The sequence below is a fragment of the Fukomys damarensis genome, unplaced genomic scaffold (assembly GCF_012274545.1).
Source record: "Fukomys damarensis isolate Sample0158 unplaced genomic scaffold, DMR_v1.0_HiC HiC_scaffold_16, whole genome shotgun sequence".
NCBI classification, from domain to species: Eukaryota; Metazoa; Chordata; class Mammalia; order Rodentia; family Bathyergidae; genus Fukomys; species Fukomys damarensis.
The window spans coordinates 103,732,893-103,755,428 of record NW_022900928.1 but is presented as its reverse complement, the minus strand read 5'-3'; the positions used below and the strand labels follow the sequence as shown (position 1 = coordinate 103,755,428).

The 22,536-nt window shown below is 36.2% G+C and overlaps 1 protein-coding gene across 3 annotated transcripts in view; it reads right to left on the bottom strand.

Annotated features, from left to right (window-relative positions):
• Positions 1-22,536, bottom strand: part of Nbeal1 (neurobeachin like 1) — a 195,561-nt gene that overhangs the window by 30,081 nt on the left and 142,944 nt on the right. For all 3 annotated transcript variants that reach the window (XM_010616111.3, XM_033764549.1, XM_033764550.1), the window contains 9 exons: positions 21,506-21,632; positions 16,132-16,280; positions 14,877-15,010; positions 12,810-12,911; positions 12,179-12,274; positions 10,967-11,091; positions 9,067-9,207; positions 5,403-5,533; positions 2,097-2,206 (listed from right to left, as the gene is read on the bottom strand). In XM_010616111.3, coding sequence (XP_010614413.1) covers positions 2,097-2,206; positions 5,403-5,533; positions 9,067-9,207; positions 10,967-11,091; positions 12,179-12,274; positions 12,810-12,911; positions 14,877-15,010; positions 16,132-16,280; positions 21,506-21,632 — 1,115 coding nt within the window. The remainder of the gene's footprint in view (positions 1-2,096; positions 2,207-5,402; positions 5,534-9,066; positions 9,208-10,966; positions 11,092-12,178; positions 12,275-12,809; positions 12,912-14,876; positions 15,011-16,131; positions 16,281-21,505; positions 21,633-22,536) is intronic.

Genomic DNA, 22,536 nt, shown 5'->3' with positions numbered 1-22,536 from the left:
GACTAGGTCCTCATAAAAGACATATTTCTACTGAAATTCTGAATTGCAATAAACCAGTGAGTGCAAAGACCTCCTGTTTTTCTCCCCCTTTTGAATAAAAGTAATATTATAGTTCTCCTGTCCTATTATTTGGTAAATTTTTTCTTTATTTCAATCTTTGGATTCAAGAGAAGGAGCCAGATCTGAGTGGTTTCATACTTACACCTGATGGAGATATCAAGATCTTGAACTTTAAAACTTAAACCTTAAACCAGGGATTTGGCTCAGTGGTTCAGCTGCCAGCTTTGTAAGCGCAAGGGCCCAAGTTCAATCCCCGGTACCAAAAAAAAAAAAGATTCAAACCTTAATGTAAGGATTATGAACTTCTACCTGAGAGTCAAATCTTATCTGCTACCACATTTGTAGACTGATTAGTAGCAGAACCCAGCCACATATTTTCTTTTGTATTGCAACAGCAGAGGTGAGTAGTGTGATCCAGACCTTACTGTTTACAAAGCCAAACAATGTTTACTACCTGGTTCTTTACTGAAAAAAACCTGCCAATGCCTGATTTAATGGACTGGGGTGTGTCTGGAGTGGAAATGAGTATATTTTGTCTATAGGAGGAATATAAATACTTTGGGGCCAGGGGATAGATTGTATAGTGAATTACAGATAGCTGCAAATTCTTTCTCACTTTTACCATTTAGTGGAGTTTCTCTCCTTTTGTGGGGGGAGCAGTACTGGGATCAAATTCAGGATCTTGATCTTTGGAGGCAGGCACGGTGCCACTGAGCTAAATCCCTAGCCCAACTTTCTCTTCTCTTGATTCTACACTCAGTCTTTAACCACCACAAGGTTGCAACATTGATGCAATTACAAATCAGAGCCTTACCCAGCTGATATGGCACATGTCTGTGATCCCAGCATTGAGGAGACAGCTCAGGGCTCCCCAAAATACAATGGAAGCTTCCTTATTTCTTCAAAAGTAACACTTTGAATTGTTTTTGTTTTTGTTTTTTGAGACAGGGTCTCACTATGTAGTTGAGACTGATCTGGAACTCACTATATAGCCCAGGCTGGTCTCAAACTCACAGCAATTGTGCTGCCTCAGCCTCCGCAGTGCTGGGATTATAGGTGTGTGCTACCACACCTGGCTTTTGCTTTGTTTTTTAGACAGGTTCTCACTCTGTAGTTCAGGCTGGCCTTCAACTCACTATGTAGTCTAGACTGGCCTTGAACTCACAGCAATTCTCCAGCCTCAGCCTCGGGAGGGCTGGTATTACAGATGTGAGCCACCAAGCCTGGCTCATTTGCATAAATCTTACTCCCAACGCTGTAATGTATAACATAATATAAAACTATAGTACTGTACCATTAGCAAAAATTACAGTAGTACATAAACAAGTTGTACTGTACCCAAAAAAGACACTAAGACTCTATAAACAAGATGCACAGAAATATACCAAAAAAAGACAGGCAGTAAGTCCAAATGGCAGTCCTAAACCTGAACAGTGCACCTCTGTTGTAAATCCAAATAGTTAAATAGGCTGTTACACGAGGAACATCTGTACAGGTGGGGCATTCCTTATCCAAAATGCTTGGGACCAGGAGTACATCAGTACCTATATAGCTTCTCTTACATGAGAAACCCAAAGTATGAATAATTTAAAGAGCAAAATAAAAGAGATGACAGGAACCAGGGAGGCAGATCTTTAGATGATGGGAGAAAGTTGGTGGGGAAGTGAAGGGAAAATAAAAAGGACTAAGATGTGACATGCACATGTACCAATTCCCCACAATAAATGTATTCATCATGTATCACAAAGATGTACTAATAAAACTTTAAAAATTTTTAAAAATCTGAATTTCTAGAAAATCCAAAACCAAGTTTAAAGACACTCAACCTGCATTTTGCTACACATTCATGGACCATTCTAAATTCTCACTGTATCAAAATATTCATATCCTAAATTACTATATCATAACTTTCTAAAAACAATATATATATAACACATTACAAATTAATCAATTTGTTGGATATATTTATCTCATCTTTCTGAAAATACATCTGGATCTCAGTAATTCAACAAGTAAAAAAAAATTTTAAATCTTACCAGAGCTTTTCTATGTTTACAGATGAAATCTTCAGCTGATTTGGCCCACTTGGGGAGAATGACATCATTTACTAGTTCTTTGGAAACTTGTAGACGACCCAAGTTAAATTCTAAGATATGTAAAAAATAGATGTATCTTATCATTTTAGATTTAGATAAATGAACAAAACCAAATACAAATGAGGATATATTACTAAGCAAAACAGATGGTATTTTTTCTTTAATTCTTACTTATTGGAGTAGGGTCTCTGTATTAATTAAAAACATATACAATAATTTCAAATTAGTTACTTCAAAGTAAATCAGAATAAGAATTAAGTTTTTTGTTGAGGGAAGACCTAGGACTACAGCTCTTACTTTAATCTGAATGAAAATATAATGCAGTATTAGGTAGAATTTTTACACTGAAAATAAGCAGCAATGCCTCTAATGCTCATTAGAACTCTGTTGAAACTTACATCCTAAACTTGCTCAACTTGCTTACTAGAACAGTTGTATGCGTTTTCCAGAAGAATCAGATATATAGAAGAATTAAATACATGCACATATATAGCCTAGACTGGGTTTCAACATGTTATCCTCCTGTCTCTGACTGAGGAGAACTGGGATTACAGGGGTGTGCCACCATGCTTAGCTAAGAGCAGTAGCACCGCTGAGCTAAATCCCTGGCCGTAGAACATGGCATTTTGATGAAATTTCTCCAAATACAAAGTTTTCTTATGCATGCAATATGGGAGGAAAAGTGTTAACACAAAAGAATTTCAAGACGAAATATCTTTAAATAACAGTCTTAAAATAACTGTCTGCTGCTTTAAAATACTAACATGTGTCTGGGCTGGGGATTTAGCTCAGTGGCTTGGTGCCTGCCTTGCAAGCACAAGGTCCTGAGTTTGATCCGGGTATCACAAACAAAACAAACATGTGCGTCAAGAAGGAGTGAGGTTTAAATGTCACAGAGTATCAGGATACATAAGGTCCTTGGTTTTATGTTAAGCCAGTTGCTGTACTGTGTGTTGTTCACCTTATGATCATTCCCCCTTTTTATTTGCTAGCAGAAACTTTATTTCATTGGAGTGTTTGTTTATGCCGATTTAAGGTGACTGGTCTGTGACCCAGCTCTGCAGACTGGGAGAGCTTCTGAGGAAGGATGTCTCACTTTTGAGACAGGACATGATGAATCAGTACTCCCATTTCTAAAATACTTTTGTTTCAGATACTGTTGTATCTACCTATGATGTTTTAAACTGCTTTAATCCTTTATAACCCTGAAAGAACTAGCTACTGACAAAATATTCAACATGGTAGTGAAAAATACAGAAAGAGGTTGGCCTTGATAATATCAAGGTATCTGAAACTTCTATATTTCTGGATTTTTGTTATGGAAAACACCAAAATTTTCTAGCTGCATCATTCTGAGTTGATTTTTTTAAGGCAAACTAATTGATATATCTGTTTTTTTCCCTCTCAGATCTTTTCAAAGATGTATATATATATATGGAGGCCATCAAAAATACTGTCAAGGGGGCTAGGGATTTAGTTCAGTTGCACCGTGCCTTGCAAGCACAAGGTCCTGAGTTTGACCCCCTGTACCAAAAAAAAATTTTTTTTGTCAAGAACTGCAGCTGTCAGTGATGAGTATCATAAATTGTCAAGCTAAAATTCAATTCTGCATCCCAATTAACCTTGCTCATCTCACCTGTCCCAGACATCTTGAATTTAGGAGATAAAAGTCTGAGGGTCTAGGGTCAGATTCAGTTAGCTTACCAAAATTTAAATTTGCATCTTTTTAACTTTTTTATTTCTTTGGTACTGGGGAGAGAACTCAGGACCTTAAGCTTGCAAGGCAGGTGTGGTGCCAGTGAGCTAAATCCCTAGCCCTTTTTCATTAATTTTTATAAGATAATATAACAGGAAATATAAAAACAATTTTATCAAATTTATTCAATTTAAGAATTGACTGGTTGAAATAATACCTGCCCGAGAGCTACTCAGGATAGTACATAAACAAATCACACAGATGATACTCAAGGTAAACTGTTAACTGGTTAAAAATAAATGTAGAAGTCAAGCATGGTGGTATGCGCCTATAATCCTAGCACTCAGGAGGGTGAAAAGGAGGATCGCCCTGAGTTTGAGGTCAGCCTAGGCTAACTAGTCAGTTAAAGGCAAGCCTAGACTACATAGAGACACCCTGTCTCAAAAAACAAAGCATAAAAAAGAAAAAAATGTAGAACTACCTTATAGACAAAACATTGGATATTTATAAAACATAAATATGAATTTTCAAATGCTGTAATAAACCTAGTCATTGCTCTCAACTATCTCTTCTCCTAAGTTATAAATGAAGAATCAAAAAATTATTTCTATAATGCAGTGATGGTGAATCTTTTCAGGCCTTCAATGATACAAACAGCCCACGATGAGTTCACCATCACTGCTATATGGGTTAAAAAATAAGTATTTTTTACTTTGTCTGTGCTGCAACTAGTCAAGTCTGCCATTAAACTGCAAAAGCACTCAAAATAGATGATACATAAATGAATTGGTAAGTTATGTTCCAATAAAACTTTACACAAATATGAGTGTGCCCATGAATTTGGTCCACAGACCTATAGTTTGAGGACCCTTCTTCTAAATCCTTACTTTATTTAACTCAACAACTTTTTTTTGTTTGTTTGTTTTTTTGAGATAGGGTCTCACTATGTAATTGAGACTGACCTGGAACTCACTATGTAGCCCAGGCTGGTCTTGAACTCACAGCAATCCTCCTGCCTCAGCCTCCCAAGTGCTGGTATTACAGGGGTGAGCCACCACGCCTGGCTTCTAACTCAATGACTTTTAATGACAGTATATAAACAATTCTGCTTTTCTAGTAAACACTGTACTTTGACAAATATCTTCCAAATTCAAATCTGACTCAGATATCTTAGTTCTCCACAGTACTTCTATAAAAGATAAAGCTCAAGTCATATCACTGAGTAATCCACAGACAGAGCGAATCCTGAGCTAATCTTTTTTTGTGGGGGTACAGGGATCCAACTCAAGATCTTGGGCTTGAGAGGCAGGTGGTGAAATCACTAAGCTAAATCCTCAGTCCCTTTGAGTAAATCTTTTTTTGTTTTGTTTTGTTGGTACTGGGATTGAACTGGGGCCCTTGGGCTTGCAAGGCAGGCAGCGGCACCACTGAGCCAAACCCCTGGCCCTTTAGAGCAAATCTTAAATAAGCTAAAGGCATTACAAGAATGTTCTGAAAGGTTCCTTTATTGGAACCTGCTAAGTTAAAATTTTTATTCCTATGTTTCTTACGATTTTGATTTTCCAAAAACTCTGGGAAATAGAAGAATTCAGGAATAAGTTCTTTCACGTCATATGGATTATCCATGAGAGCTTGCCAGGTAGCAGGAATGGAATGGAACTGTCGATCTGCACAGTCAAATCTGCGTGTGGAAATTGAAAAACAGTAAATACAGAATAAAAGCAACAAGAAGGCATGAAGCAAAACCTCTAAACTCCTTTAGGCTTCCAAGTGATTAGAACCATGGTCTTCTTAATCTTTATCTTACTCAAAATAGTTAAGAACCAAATCAGACTGGAGGAAAATTTTCAAGCAAATTAAATATAGTCTTAAACTTTAAAAAAAGTATAAATTATGTAGAGTAAAATTTATTGCAAAAAGTGATGTTACTTGGATATTTGAAAATCAGCATTTAAATGTAATTAAGCATTGTAGTATTAATATATTTGATATTTATAGGGATGATGTTGACTTAGCCCTTGATACATGATTATCTTTATAAATTCATCTACTCAAAAGGGTCAGTTAGGGAAATAGTCCTGTAACTAAAGCTTTCATATTTTACTTGCATATACTATTAGCTTAGTTTTAATTAATTAATTTTATTTAGATTTTACCATGAGTTCTTAGGACCTATGGGAGTTCGAAAAAGCTCAAGTGGAAATGCTGCAATTATGCCATCCTTTCCTCAATCACAGAAAAAGATAAACTCTTCCTGCTTTTGTTTCTGTTTTTTTCCCCCCTGGTACCAGAGACTGAACTCAGGACCTTGTGCTTGCTAGGGAAGTGCAGCACCACTGAGCTACATCCCCAGCCCCAAACTCCTTCTGTTTTATTTCCTGGATTTATTTAATAAGTAATGGCTTTGAGTCTAAAAAGGGAAGCTCATCAAACAAGGAAATTACATTGATGATAAAATTGACTTTTTGTTTTGTTTTGTTTTAGGGATTGAACTCAGGACATTGTGACTGAAGAAGTGCCACTGAGCTACATCCTGACTTTTCTTTGGATACCTACTAATTTTATTTTACAGACAAAAGACAGAGATTAGGCCATGTGTGGTGGCATATCCACATTTGAGAAGAAGCAGAGTTAACTGAGATAAAACCAACATACTACATAATTCATGCATTTTAGGTAGACAACTGCTGGCTTTAGTATATTCCCACTTGTACAACTATCACAGATCACAGGTTAATTTTAAAATATTCCCACTGCTCCAAGAAGAAACAGTGTTATCTATGAGAGGTGCTTCCCCTTCTGCTACCCTACCCCTGGCAACTACTAATATGAATCTGCTTTCTGTCTTCATAGTTCTTCCTACTCTGGACAGTTCATGTAAATCATGCAATATGTGGCCTTCTGGGTCTAGCTTTATGTTACTCAGCAAAATGTTGCCAGGGTTCATCCATATTGTAGCATGTATTAATACTTCATTACCTTTATTTACTCACAGCCCAACAGGAGCCCAGTATGTATATGGCTGTATCACATCTATTTATTCAGTATGTATTGACAGATGGACATGTGGGTTGTTTCTACTTTGGGGTTACTATAAACAATGCTGCTAGGAACACTTGTGTGCAAGCTATAGTGTGACTGTGTGTCTTTAGGGATACAACTGCTAGGTTACAGGATGATTCTATGTTTAATATTCTCAAAAACTGTGAGATTCTTTTCCATAAAGGTTGTGCTATTTTACACTCCCACCAGTTTCTCAACATGTTCATCAACAATAGTACTTATCCACTTTTTTTCATTAAGCTTATTGGTACATTTTTAGGTATACAATAGTTATATTCATCATTATAATCTTGTACCTTTACATGATGTATCTTTGGTTCTTATTTCCACCCTTTTTATTACAGTCATCATAGTGGGTCTAAGGTGCTCTTTTTGTGGTACTTGGGATTGAACTCAGGGGCTTGCACATGCTAGGCAAGTGCTATATCTCAGAGCTAAATCCTTAGGCCTCTCATGGTTGTGACTTTAATTTTCCTAATGTTAATGATGTTGAACATCTTTGTATGTGTTTATTGAACACTGGTATATTTTCATTAGAGAAAGGTCTGTTCACATCTTTTGCCCATTCTTAAATTGGGTTGTCTATTTAGTTGTAAAGGTTCCTTATCAGAGGCTTTTTATAGTGTTCATTTTCTTGATAGTGTCCTTTAAAGTACAATTTTTTGAAGCTCCATAAAAGTAATTTAATTATAAAATTATGAAAAGTAGAAAAGACTTAGTTATACTTTATTGCATCTTATAGGAGAAAAAGTACCTGCTATTATGATAAATGATGTAACATTTTAGTGACGTTTAGTGATTTTGGGGCTGGAGCCTCTTAAAAGCTAAGGCTTACAGTACTTAAGATACAAATAGAGGGCCAGGTGTGATGATGCCCTTCTGTAGTCCCAGCACTCAGGAGGCTGAGGTAAGAGGAGCTCTGTGAGGTATTATTATATTTATTATTATTATTATTATTATTATGAGACAGGGTCTTGCTGTGTAGTCCACACTGGCCTTGAACTCTATGTAGCCCAGGCTGGCCTCAAACTCACAAGGATCCTTCTGCCTCGGCCTCTTGAGTGTTGGGATTATAGGCATGCACCATTATGCCTGGCTGGATCTCTGTCAGTTTGAGGCTGGCCCCTGGGCTACAAAGTGAGTGCAAGGCCAGTCTGAATTACATAGCAAAATACTATCTTGAAAAAAAAAAAAAAAGATAGGGATAGAGGATACTGGCTGTGTGAGACAGAAGATACACAGAAAGCAAAAAGAATAGGGACTTGCTTACATAGCTCTTGACTGGGTGGGAAACAAAAAGTAATGTTTAAAAATAAGGCAACACAGAGACGAAATATGTATAAGCAGGGAGCTACCTGGAATATTCGTTTTGGAATAGAGGATTAGGAGAAGTAAGTTTCCTTAGATTCATAAAGAAAATGTGAAATGTAAGTAAGTTATGATACTCATTTAACATACTAACAGAACTACCAGAGACCAGTTTAAACAGGCTACGAGTCCCTTATTGCTCCATCTTGATGAATATTCTTAGGAGGACAATACAGGCACTACTGAGATTTGACTCTCTACAGATGGCTTAGATTTAGTTCTAAATCAGATCTAACACTAAATCTCTGGTGAATTCCTCAAAACAGTAGTAATCCCCAAAGGTACACTGGGATAACAGTGAAAAAAGACCTCTTAAAAGTCATTTGTTGGAGTTAGAGTGATTCAGTCTCAAACTAGTTGGCTGTCTTTTTGTTTTGTTTTGTACTGGGGATTGAACTCAGAACCTTGTGCCTGCAAGGCAAGCAGCAGAACCACTGAGTGTGGAACCACTGAAGTAAATCCCAGGTCCCAGTTTGGCTGTTTTTATTTGAATCAAAACCTAAGGGAGGAAGGAAAGGAAGGAGGGGGAGAGAAGGAGTGTGGGAGACAGGGAGAGAGAGAGGAGGGAAGGAGGGAAGGAGGGAGAGAGAAAAGGAGGGAGAGAGGGAGGGGAGAGAGAGATAAGAAAGGAGAGAGGGAGAGACAAAGAAAATAAGTAGAGGGGAAAGGGGAAGAGGTGGACGAGAAGGAGACAATGACATTATACAGCACAGAATGTCAAGGCACATCACTTTCAAGATTAACATACATTGTAAGAAAATAGCTTATTTCCCCCAAACATACCTTCCACTCTGAAGCTGGATGTGAAGGGTGGTGAATGGTTCTACACGGATAAGATAGTGCATGACCCCCGCAGAATTTGAGTAGTGAGTACCATAATGAAACTTATCAATTGTTCCCATAGGATCCTCAAAATTTTCATATCTAAAAAAAGAAATGAGTTTTATGACCATAACAGCAAATTACATAAAGAGGCTTTGGTTTGTATTACATTGCTGGGAACAGTTTTGTTTTTTAAAAGAAAAAGTCAGCTTCATCATCGAACTGTAGTAATACTATCACATCTTTAATCTTTTTATTTTTTTCCTGTTAGGTAGCAGGGATTGAAGCCAGGGCCTTCACACTGAGCTACACCTCAGCTCTTTTTTTATTTTGAGGTAAGTCTCACTAAATTGCCCAGGCTGAACTCAAATCCTCCTGCCTCAGTGCCCTGAGTGCTGGGATTACAGGCATGCAACAGCAAGTTTCATTTCACATCATATTAATATATGAAAAGTCTTATTGTTTAATGACTTTTTCCAAACAATGTAATATCCCCAAATACTGGATTCTGAAGCCTTATTTAATTTTTTTTTGGAGACAGGGTCTCACTATGTAGTTCAGGCTGGCCTTGAGCTGACTATGTAACCCAGGCTGGTCTCAATCTTGCAGCTCTGCTCCTGACTCAGCCTCTGAGTGCTGGAATTCACAGGGATACTTCAGGATACTCAGCTAACATTTTTGTTTTATGTAAATAACACATGTTCATTATGGGAAACATTAGAAAACACAGACAATTAAAATAGAAGAAATATAAAACTATAATTCTCAGAGATAATTAACTGCCTGTTCTATTGTATGAATTAATACATGCATTTGTGTGCATGTGTGTGTGTGTGTGTGTGTGTGTGTGTGTGATTCTGAGGATAACCCTGGCACTCTACCACTGGGCTATACCTCCAGTCCTCCAAAAAAAAAAAACAGAAAATGGAATTAAAGCTAGGGAGTGCTGAGCCTCATCCCCAACATTTTTATTTTGAGACAGGATCTTGCTAAATCGCTCAGGACAGCCTCAAACTTGTGATCCTCTGGCCTTGGCCTCCTAAGTAGCTGGGATTATAGGCATGCACCACACTATAGTCAGTTCATTTTTTTTAATTCATATTTTTGTTAAATAATAGGTTTGCATTATTAATTTTATATCTTTCAAAATATTGCTCTGTCAGATAAATATTTACACATATTTATCAGTAGGTTATGATGTCTAAAATACCTAGGAAAAAACTTTTCCAGCATTGGCTTTAACATATACTTATTACAAGATGCAAAGAAATTCTGAGAAATATCAATTTAAATTTGGTGAAGAAGAGACATCAAAAGGGCTGGGGATTTAGCTCAGTGGTTCTGCCACCCGTCTTGCAAGTGCAAGGACCTGAGTTTGATCCCTGGTACCAAAAAAAAAAAAAAAGGACACCAACAGAACTGCAGTTATATAAAGGGCAGCCACCAATGTACTATTGTACTATAAAAACTTAGTAAATCAAAAAAAGATAACAATGGACTGGGGATTTAGCTAAGTGACACTACACCTGCCTCGCATATGCAAGGTCCTGAGTTCTACACCTGGTACAAAAAAAGGGGGGTCGGGATTTGAGTTAGTAGTTCTGCCACCTGCCTTGCAAGCACAAGGTCCTGAGTTTGATCCCTGGTACCACACACACACACACACACACACACACACACAAAGATTTTTAAAAGGGCTGGAGATTTAGCTCAGTGGTACTACCACCTGCTTCACAAGTGCAAGGTACTGAGTTTGATCTCCGGTACAACCAAACAAAAAAAAATTTGGTCAACTATAGCAGAAATCAATAAAAATTCAAACTGAAAATAAGTATGTTCAAAACAGTTAAAAAGCACTTACTTTTCTCGCATAATTTTGGCATTTTTATCATTGACTACTCCAATTGGTTTGGAAAGATCTCTAAATACAGTGGGGTTATTAAGGTCCAACTCTCCCGAGGTATAATCTTGTAAAATCCAGGGAAACTAGAAGAGCCAATGTTACAGTTGAGACATTCCTAATATCCCCATATCTAATATCAAATGCTTATATAAAGGAATACTCTCTAATAATATTTTTCCCTATTATACACGTTACATAAATATTTTAAGTATTTATTCATCTTCAGTTCAATGCTGTTATTTCTTATAAGTCCATGGCTATATTTTCAATGAAGTGGGGGAAAAAAGCTTTTATTTTAAATTATTCTTCATGAATTATACTTCTTGAAAACACCAGGATAGGAAATGTACATAGTTTGATTACAGGAACTAAAAAGTATTCTCTAAATAATGAAAAAAAGAATAAGATAAGACTACAAGAGCAAGAAGCAATTTAAATATGTTCAGGGACCATTTTCATCTTCAGAATTAAGGATTATTTTAATCTTACATCACTGCCTTTTCCCTTTTACTTTCCTTTTTAGTTTTATTTTAGGATTCCCTATTTTTAATGTTCATACAGAGATTTCTGTAACTGAAATACCTAATAGTTTCTCTGGTGTGCAAAACTATAATAGCACACAGGATCCTAATGAGATAATTAACAATGTGAAATAGGAAGTAAAGGGCTAAAGGTGTAGGGAAAGTGGGAAGGGTGGGGGAAAGGTAATAGGGGAGAGGAAAAAAATATGAGAAACTGAAAAAATGGAAACAAAGTGTTTGTAAATGGGGAGGGGAGGAGGGGGTGAAGGGAGGACAGGGACAAGGGGAAAAAATGAGAATCAAGACCTATTATGTGAAGGTACAGAATCCCAATGATGAATGTAACTGTATTGTATACCTAGATTGTACCAATAAACTCAATAAAAAGAAAAAAAAAAAAGAAAATGTACATAAAGGCAAAAAGTGTGTGTGGGTTGGTTAGTTATTAATTCATTCACATATTTATTTAATTTTGTGATCTTAGGAATTGAATTCAGGGCCTCACACATACTAGCAAGCACTCTCTCACTTAAGTATACCCAAGCCCCTATATACTTTTAAAAAATGAAATATAAACTATCATAAATACATTTATGTATATTGTAGAACTATAAGGCAATTCCTCATATGGGATTTATACAAAACTTACCACAGGATATTGTGCAAGGTCATTATAGGTTCGTCCTGCCATTGTATTTATTTGAATGAGGTAGTCAAAATTTGATATCTCTCTGTTCACCCATTTCTAGACAGCATAAAAAAAGAAAAATCAGAGCAGCATTTTTTTGTTTTTGTTTTATGCATGGATTGATTTTACTGTTTAAAAAAAATACGTTATTTTTGAGACAGGGTCTTGCTGTGTTGCCCAGGTTGATCTTGAACTTATGAGTTTAAGCAATCCTCCTTCCTCAGCCTCCCTGGGAGCTCACACCACAGACATATGCACCACTATTCCGGACCATGCGTTCTTTTTTAAAAAGAGAAAATTAATTTCATGGAAGGAATGATATGGGAGAGGGGAAAGCACTATACGCACAAAGAAAACAAGATTCAAAGATAAAAGGTCTGAATTGAAAGACAATAGTAATAATCAGAAGATGCAAGTTTAACTTTTTAAGCAAAAGTCTGAGACATAAAAAAACACCATGAGCAGGCATCGTGGCAGTAACACCAGGAGACAGGAGGGTTGCTGCAAGTTCAAGGTCAGCCTGAAATACACAGGGAGACCCTGTCTCAAACAGCCCTTGCCACAAGAACACCAAAACAATGACTTTTCCTACCTGTGTCAATCCAGATGCTTTAAATAACTCCTGTGGTGATCTTGTTCCATAACTATTTGGAGAAGTAAGTGATAATAGTCGGCTATATACTTTGTTTCTAACCTATAAAATATAGCATTAAAATCGGTCATTTTCTTGATAACAGTTTTAGTGAGATATTATCCATTCTTTTGAATTATGTAATTAAGTTGTAATTTAGTATATTCAGTTAAGCAACCATCCCATTATCCATGTAGGTCCTCCCCAATTCTGCCTCCTTTATATCTCTTGACCTCTGCTAATCTGTTTTTTGTCTCTAGAAATGTGGCTACTCTGGATATTTCAGATAAGTAGTGGGTTGTGGTGGTTTTTTTGTTTTGTTTTGTTTTTTTTGGTACCAGGGATCATACTCAGGACCTTGTGCTTTCAAGGCAGGTGGTAACACCACTGAGCTAAAGCCCAGGCCCAGTGGGTTATGGTTTTAACTTCTCTACTACACCTGGTACTGCGACTGAATGTGTTTCTTAAAAGTTCATGTATTGGAAACTTAATCCCCAAATTCCTATGTTAATAGTTGGAAGTGGGATCTTTGGAAGGTGGTCAGGATTAGATACAGTCATGAAGGTTGCGGACCTTGTGATAGCATTAGTGGTTTTTTAAGAAAAGGAAGAGAGACCCAAATTAATATTGTTTTCCTATCTCAGCCTGAGATGTATTCCCCTATCATATGGTACTGGTATCATGCCTGTTGACCTTCTAGCTTCAGAACCATAGGCCAAATAAACTTCTATTGTTTAAAATGAGTGTGTCTCAGGTACTTCATTATAGCAGCTGAAAATGGACTGAGGCAGTTAGTGAAGTCATCTATCTTTTGCAAAATTTTGTGTTAAGGCACTAGACTTTGAATTGGAAAACTTGCTTGCCTGGTTTGATTCAGTTATGCTATTTACTAACCCTGTCAGCAAATCATGTAGTTTACTGCACTTTATTAGCAAACAATATAATTTCTATCCTTAAAGTGTTATAAATTATTCAGAGCTATATAAATGTAAAGTAATACAATTCACCTTTAAATTTTAGCTTCCTCTTCTATAAAAAAGGGATAATGGAATTTGCCACATTTAATTTCAAGGTTGTTACAAAGATTAGATACTGTATACAAATGTGACTTAAAAGCTGGGAAGTTATGCAGATGTATATAGTAGGATAGCCTCAGTCAATTACATGACACAACTTTCCATAAAACACACGCTTTGTGTATTTCTATGATGGAGATTATTTTTAATAGCAAAAAGGTAACCTTTTCTTAAATTGGATAAATTATCTTTAAAATATATAAATCAGATCATCTATAGTAAACTTGGGTCCCACAGATGAACAGTAAATTAGTTACTTTCTGTGTTAATCTGGGTTCTCTGAGTAGACACGAAGACAGAATTAAACATGGAAAGATTTTATTAGGACAGATGCGCATGAGAGAAAACAGGAGAGGCTAGGAAGGTGGGGAGGGCTGTCTAGGTGTGAAACTAGTCTGACCTCAATTGAACAAAAGAGGGAAGGAATGTTCAGGTGCAGTATCCTAAGGAACAGGTTCAGTTTATACAGCTAGTAGCCAAAATGGTACTTGGACTCAGGTAATTTGGTTTCAGAGCCTGTGTGCTTAACAACTTACACTACTTAAGATTTACTATATTCCAAGAAGAAATAAGTACCCTATTATTGTTGAATTTGAACCAAAGCTAATTTAATAAATTCAGTCCTAATCTTATGTATTACATGTTACATCACATCAGGATACTGTGAGGCATCTATTTATAGCAATATTCTACTGACTATATTTATATATACCTATGAATATATGTATACACATATATATCTACATATACCCAAATAAACTGCAAACAACCACGCTGCCAACAATACAAGTCTCAATAAAAATTCACATAATGTACCTATAGGATCTCCCAAAATTTATTTTTTTCCTCTAATATTTTGTCTTGACAAGATTATAGTCCAAAGTTCCATTAATGCTTACTAGCTAAAGTTATTTCCAGCTAATACTTTGGGATTTCTAGAAATGCAGCATACCTCTTTTTTGAAATTGAGAAAGTAGTTGGACTGGTCAACATGAAAAATCTCAAGGGCTGATCTCCTTAAGTTGTAACGCCGTAAGTGAATCTCTCGAATTTGAGAATGAGGCCACTTGAAATCAAAGCCTACACCTGAAAACAGAAGAAATCTTGGGTCTGAGGCACTGCATAAAGTCACTCATGCTTTGAAACAAATATTGCCTTGATCCCAATAAAAGTATAACTTAGGGAAAGGAATTTTATAATATAAAAACTGTTTGTTAAATTTACTGGATACTTAATTGCTTCTTTTAAAACTATTTCAAAATGCTACAGCTATTCTACTGCTTTATAAGAAGAGAGAATAATTCTGAACAGTGTATATTGTTTTTTTTGGTACCGGGGATTGAACTTGGGTCCTTGCGCTTGCAAGGCAGGCCACCGAACTGCTGAGCTAAATCCCCGGCCCCAAACACTGTATATTGGAAACAGTTCTGTATTGGCATTTTAGTCAGTCAGTTATTTATTTATTTATTTACTTACTTTTTGAAGTACTGGGGAGTTAACCTTAAGCCTCACACATGCTAGGCAACTGCTCTAACACAAAAAGCAGCCCTTAAAAATTTTTAAAAATAATTTTGAAACCAGTCATGGTAACAGTCACCTATAACAGAACTCTGAGGGGCTGATGCAGGAGGACTGTGAGTTCAAGCTCAGTCCAAGGCAATTTAGTAACTTAGTGAAAACATATCTCAAAATAAATAATTTAAAAGGAGATATAGCTCAAATCCCTGAATTCATACCCAGTATTCCACCAGAAACAAAACCAAAAATAAAACAACAACAATGACAAAAAAGGAGAGAGAAACAGGATCTGGCTAAGTCTCTAAATTTCCCAGGATGGATTCCAACTTGCAGTCCTCCTGCCTCAACCTCCCAAAGTGCTGGGATTACAGGCATACACCACCACACTCAGTTTAAACAGCCTTTTACTATCACATATAGGATTAGAAGAGAAGCTTATGGGCATGTACATAAAAGTACGATAAAATGAAGAGTCTTTCATAACTTTAAAATATAATAAACAATGAAAGCACTCCCCCCTTCAACATACTGATAAATAAATTTAACCCCAGGCTGACTTTTCACTTTTCATTTTACACGATAGCCCACAATTTCACTGTTCCATCTTACTGCTTTCTTCTTCTCATTCAGGATTTATTAAACTGAATACTCAATTACTACACAAAAGTTATTTTCCTATAACTCCTCACCATCTTCTTTTTCAATGCTGCCATCATAGAAGTATATGTATTGAGTAGTGATTTCTAATTTGCCAGGAATTACATCAATTACTGTGATAAGTTCACAGTCTTCTGTCAATACCAGTTTTTCTTTATGATCCTGTTCTTCTTTCTCATCACTGTAAAAACAAACCAACAACCAAAAAACCACATAAATTTATTCTGCTTAAATAGAAAGGAGTATATGTAAATATAAATCTCATATCTAAAATTAGTGCCCAAGAATTTTTGAATTATCTATAAGAAATTTTCTATTGAATATTAAACTAAATACTATGCAATGATTTGTTATCACAAAATGCTTTAATTTTAATTTTATATATTAAATATAATGAATCTAAGTGAATTGAAGAAGACAGTTAAAAATGCAGCAGTAAGCCCAGCGTGGTGGTACATGCCTGTAATCCCTGCACTTTGGAGACTGAGGCAAAATTACTGTGAGTTCAAGGCCGGCCTGGGCTACATAGCAAGACCCTGTCTCCAAAAAATATTTAAAAATTTTAAAATGCAGTAATATTTGTCATATCATTTTAGTTCTACTCTAAACATGAGTTAACCCAGGGCATATATAAAAAGATTGTCATTTTAGTGGTGTTTTATAAATGATGATAACAAGTACTAATTATTACTTTTAAAGTATAAAGTGAGACTTTGCAAAAGTAACTACAAATAGAGCCATCATCACCTTAACATCCTCCTGATATAGGAACTGGTGATAAAACAAAGAGCTTCTCTTACATAAATCACTAGAGTCATACATCTTGTCTTAGGAGGAATGTTATCATCTATATTTGCTGGAAGGAGTAACCCCAAAGGGAGAAGCATCAGGTGGTTCAGGTGACTTTAACTGCCAATTAAAGAAATAGGCACTCATACGACTCAGGAAATGTTATTCAAGTAAATCTAAGTTGCTCTCTAGGCCTATTTCACAAGTGTCTCATGTTTGGGATAGCAAAGACTAAGTCTAATTTTGTTTCGGGTGGATTGCCATAAAAATATGTCTCACAAACTTAGCTGGTAATACTGCCACCCTTTACTTAAAAGTAAGGCTTTAAAAGAGGAGCAAAAGATTAAGCAGAATTATCATACAACCAAATTTTCCACTATGAAGAATATACCAAAGATAACTGAAAATATATGTTCATACAAATTCTTATGTGTGAATATTCATGGAATTATTCATAATAGCTCAAAAACAGAAACAACCTAAATGCTCATCAGTTAATAAATGGACAAACAAAATGTGGTATCCATAAATAAATCAGTATTTGGGTATATAAAGGAATAAAGCATTGTTATGGAAAACATTATGCAAAATAAAATAAGCCAGATACAGAGGAACACATATTGTAACAACAGAGGGCCATACAGTGTAAGATTTATAGGAAATATACAAAATAGGCAAATCCATGGAGACACAAAGTAGATTAATGATTGCCGGGTTTTGAGGGCAAGGGGAAAACTGGGAACAACTATTGGAAGGTACAGGATCTCCTTTTGGAATAACAGAAATGTTCTGAAATTAGATAGTAATGATGGTGCATAGCTTATGAACACAGTAAGAAATTGCTGTATTAAACCCTTTAAGATAGTACATTTTATGTTGTGAAGTATATCCTGATTTCTAAAAACAGACCCAAAAATGAACTAAACATCAAGCCCTCCCTGTTAATAAAGACTGGAAGAATTTGTAGTTATTAAACCTTTCTTATAACAGCAGTATTAAAAGAAGTTCCTCAGACTAAAAGGAAACAAAGTGCATTCAGTTACCCCTGGTGCCATTTATTTCCTTTTAGATTGAGAACTTCCTTTTTGGAGTAACTGATGCAAAGAAATAAAGTTTTCTAATATGCATGACAATGATAATACAGAGGGGAGATGAAGAAATATTTTATATTTGCATAGGGGAGAAGTTTATTTGCATAGGGGATAAGTTTAAAACTACAAATTTAAAATATAAAAATATGGGAGTCTCATTCACAACATCACCCCGGCTTGGACCCAGAGCCCTCTCTATTGTGCGGCCGCCCAATCTACGGGCCTGGAGCTGTGCCATTTCCAGCGTGCACCTTGATTGCCTCCGACCCAGCACCAGGAGGGTGAGTTTCGTTGGAGACATCACCCCAGCTTGGACCCAGAGCCCTCCCTGCTGTGCGGCTGCCTGATCTACAGGCCTCCTCTGAAGCTGCGCCATTTCCAGCATGTGCCTCTGATTGGTTCCGACCCAGCTCCAGGAGGGTAGCCACGTGGGCGCCACTGAGCACCATCCCCCGCTCCCAACTCTTAGATCCCTTGATTGAGCCAGTCCTTGGACACACTCTGCAGAGGTATGGGGGGCTATAAAGGGCGGTGACTGATCCTATTGTGTTCCTGATTGTATCGATTGGGATAAAGGATAGGGATTGATTTGATGAGTTGCTTTCTCAACTACAAAAATGAGAATGCCTATAAGTCATTAGAGAATCAAAGGCTGGGACGCAATGATATCAGGAAGATTTAATGACCCAGAGATTGAATCAAGGGCAACTCAACAGTAAAAATAAAGATGAGAAAACACTTGAGCAAGCCACAAAGACTTCCAGTCCACCAATGGCAAACAGTAGGGCAAAGGAGGATGATAAGTCTGATAGTGAACCTCCAGGACACTCAGAACTTCACAGCGCAGGAAGTATCAAAACTGATCAATCAAGCTCTAAAAAAATTCAAAACAGAAATTATTTCCCAGATAACCATAGAGATGGTAAGCAAAATGAAAGACACGATTCAAGACTCCAGAACAGAAACTGACAAAAAAATAGATGAGCTTAGGAACATAATAGAAACCATGAAGGCCGAGAATCAGAAAGAAATGGAAACAATGAACACCCAACACAGGAAAGAAATGGAATCCATTAAACAGATTCAAACGGATATCCAAGAGATTAAAAACTCTATTGAAAGTGTAGGAAACAGAATAAAAGATTGTGAAGAAAGAATCCTCTATATAGTAGATAGGATCACGCACAGTGACCGTGAAAAGAGAGGTCTATTAAAAACAGTAAGGGAGCATGAGAAATTGATCCAACAACTCCTAGATGATGCAAAGAAGAATAACATAAGACTGATAGGAATCCATGAAGTAGCAGGAGAAAATGCAAATGACTTAACAAAGCTGTTCAAAGAATTAATGACAGAAAACTTCCCAAACAGAGGGGAAGAATTGGACATACAGATAAGTGAGGCATATAGGACACCAACTAGCCACGATCAAAAAAAATCTACACCTTAGACATATAATAATAAAGATCCCAGAAACCCAACAGAAGAACAAAATACTACAAGCAGTAAGAGAAAAGAAACAAATCACATGCAAAGGAAAGCACATCAGAATCACAGCAGACTTTTCAACACAAGCCCTCAGGTCAAGGAGAGCATGGAGTGAGGTATTTCAAATCCTAAAAGAAAACAACCTACAACCAAGACTGATGTATCCTGCAAAACTCTCTTTCAAAATGGATGGAGAAATAAGATACTTCCATGACAAAGAACATGAGAAACTTCATGAATACTAAACAAGCACTACTAAGAATGTTAAACAATATCCTAGAAAAAGACAATGAAGTTCACAACAACAGGAGACCCAACAGAGCAAATCAAATAGCCAAGGCAAGAAATTAAAAGGAGAGGACAAAAAATAAAGAGTCAACAAAAGGACAATAACATGACAATAATAAGTCAGTACATATCAGTTATAACTATCAATGTCAATGGCTTCAATTCACCAATCAAGAGAAATAGATTGGCAAAATGGATGAAGAAGCAAAATCCAACAATATGTTCTATAAAAGAAACACACCTAGTGCAAAAAGAAGCCCATAGACTGAAAGTGAAAGGATGGAAAACAATTCTCCATGTGACAGGACCCCAGAAAAAAGCAGGGGTAGCAATCTTATTCGCAGACAAAGCAAATTTCAAACCAAAACTGATTGAGAGACAAAGAAGGCCACTACATCCTTGTAAAGGGAACAATTCAAGAGGAAGAGATGACAATCATAAACATATATGCACCAAATATAAATGCCCCCAACTATATAAAATATAAAAATATGTCTAAGGCTATTAAGGTCATCTATTTCTTGAGGGAGGTTTGGTCATTTGTATATTTCAAAGAATTTGTTCTTCTCACTTAAATTGCTAAATGTACTGGTATAAAGTTGTCATTGTATTCTTTTTTCAACACTTTAATATTTGAGGTGATATCTCCTCATTCATTACTGATACTGTCTTTTTTTTTTTTAGCTTTTTGAGACAGGATCTCACTACATAGTTGAGACTGACCTGGAACTCACTATGTAGCCCAGGCTGGTCTTGCACTCACAGGGATCCTGCTGCCTCAGCCTCCAGAGTACTGGGATTCTACGCGTGCGCCACCAGGCCTAGCCCTGATACTGTCTTTTAATCCTAATTAGTCTGGCTATAGGTTTATATTTTTTGCTAATTATTTCTTAATAACAAAACTTTTGTTTCCTTTTTTTGGTTTTGTCTTCATGGATTTCTGGTTTCACCTTTATTTTTGCTTTTGATCTTATACTTCATGCTGTACATTTATTTATTTATTGCTGGTGATAAGGATCAAATCCAGGGCACTGTACATACTAGGCTAGGGCTCTGTACTGAGCTTCACCTTCAGCCCTTGTACTGTACATTTCTACTTGCTGTGGTTTGGATATTAAATATCCCCCAACAGTCTCCAGTGTGGCAATATTCAAAGATAAGGCCTTTAGGAAGTGAATGGATCATGGGACTCTGAATTCATGGGTGGTTTAATCTATTTTTGGATTCACAGTTTCATGGGTTTTGGGCAGTCTTTGTTATAAAATCCAGCTCTCTCTCTCTCTGTACTCCCTGGAAGTCATGAGGTGAGTAGTTTTAATGCACCAAATGTTCCTGGCCAGGGTATTTTGCTTTATCACAGCCTAGAATTAACAGAGTCAAGTGACCATTGGCCGAACCTCTGAAATCATGAGCCAAAATAAACCTTTCCTTCCTTTAGTTAATCTTTGTATTTTTTCACAGTGAAGGAAAGATAATATTACTTTAAACATAGCTTAGCTATATTTCACAAATTTGATATTTTTCATTATCTTGTTTTAATCATATTTTCTAATTTCAAGGTCCAGCTCCAAATGATCTCAGTTCTAAGAAGCCTTCCTTAATAACCTCAGTGAACTCTGATAGATCCCTAACAAACAATCAGCATTAATTATTGGAAATACACTGTTAGAATTTCAAGCAAATCCACAATTCTGCAATCCCATTTCTTAGAATAAAATAACTAAAAGTTATTCACAGTAGTCATACATACGTATTTACTCTGGCTGTTATGTCCTCTTCAAAAAGTTCCAATTTATCCTCCTCCATGTCACTAACCTTCACTTGTTTTGCTACTTCCAAAAGCAATGAATCACTGGAAGGTTGTGATTGCTGGACACCTGTTTAAACATAAAGTATCTATTAAACATAAAGTAAAAATTAGTATTATAGCCCTTCTATAATTTCCATTAACTATGCAATAATATGTATTACAAGTAAAGAAGGTACTTTAATTTAGAATATTCTATGATGCTTGATGGTGATTTTTAAATACATGTGGTAAGATGTATAAGTGCATTTTTTTGTTTTGTTTTGTCTTTGAGACAAGGTCTTACTGTGGAGACCAGGCTGGCCGTGAACCTATGGCAACCCACCTGCCTCAGCCTCCCGAGTGCTGGGATTACAGGCAAACACCACCACATCTCGCTTCAATATGGTAAATATTTTTAATGATAATATTAACTGTTTTTGAAATAGGCCAATAGCTGGGTATGGTGATGCACTTAGCACTCAGGAGGCTGAGGCAGGAGGATGGCCACAAGTTCAAGGTCAGCCTGAACAACATAGCAAGATTTTTTATTTTGTCTCAAAATAAAAATAAATAAAAAGCAATAGGTTAGTATACTGATAGTCTGATACAAACACAGAACTTTATGTAGTTAAGTGACACTATATAAATCATACTTAATCATATTTACTTCTAAAGCATGCTGATTATTAAGTCAAAGAATCATTCTCACTGTATTAATATAATACAATTATTATTATTAATTATTATTTTGTACTGGGGATCAAACTCAAGACCTTGCACTTGCAAGGCAGGCACAGTGCAAGCTAAATCCCTGGCCCATCAAAGTATTATGCATCTGTAAATAAATACTAAGAAAGAATATATGACAAATTGTCTTTAATTGTAAGATAAAATACAGACCAATAGCTAAAGTATAATTCTATTATATATATGTGCAATAAATATAACATACTACTTTTTTTTTTTTTTTTTTTTTTTTTTTTTTTTTTTTT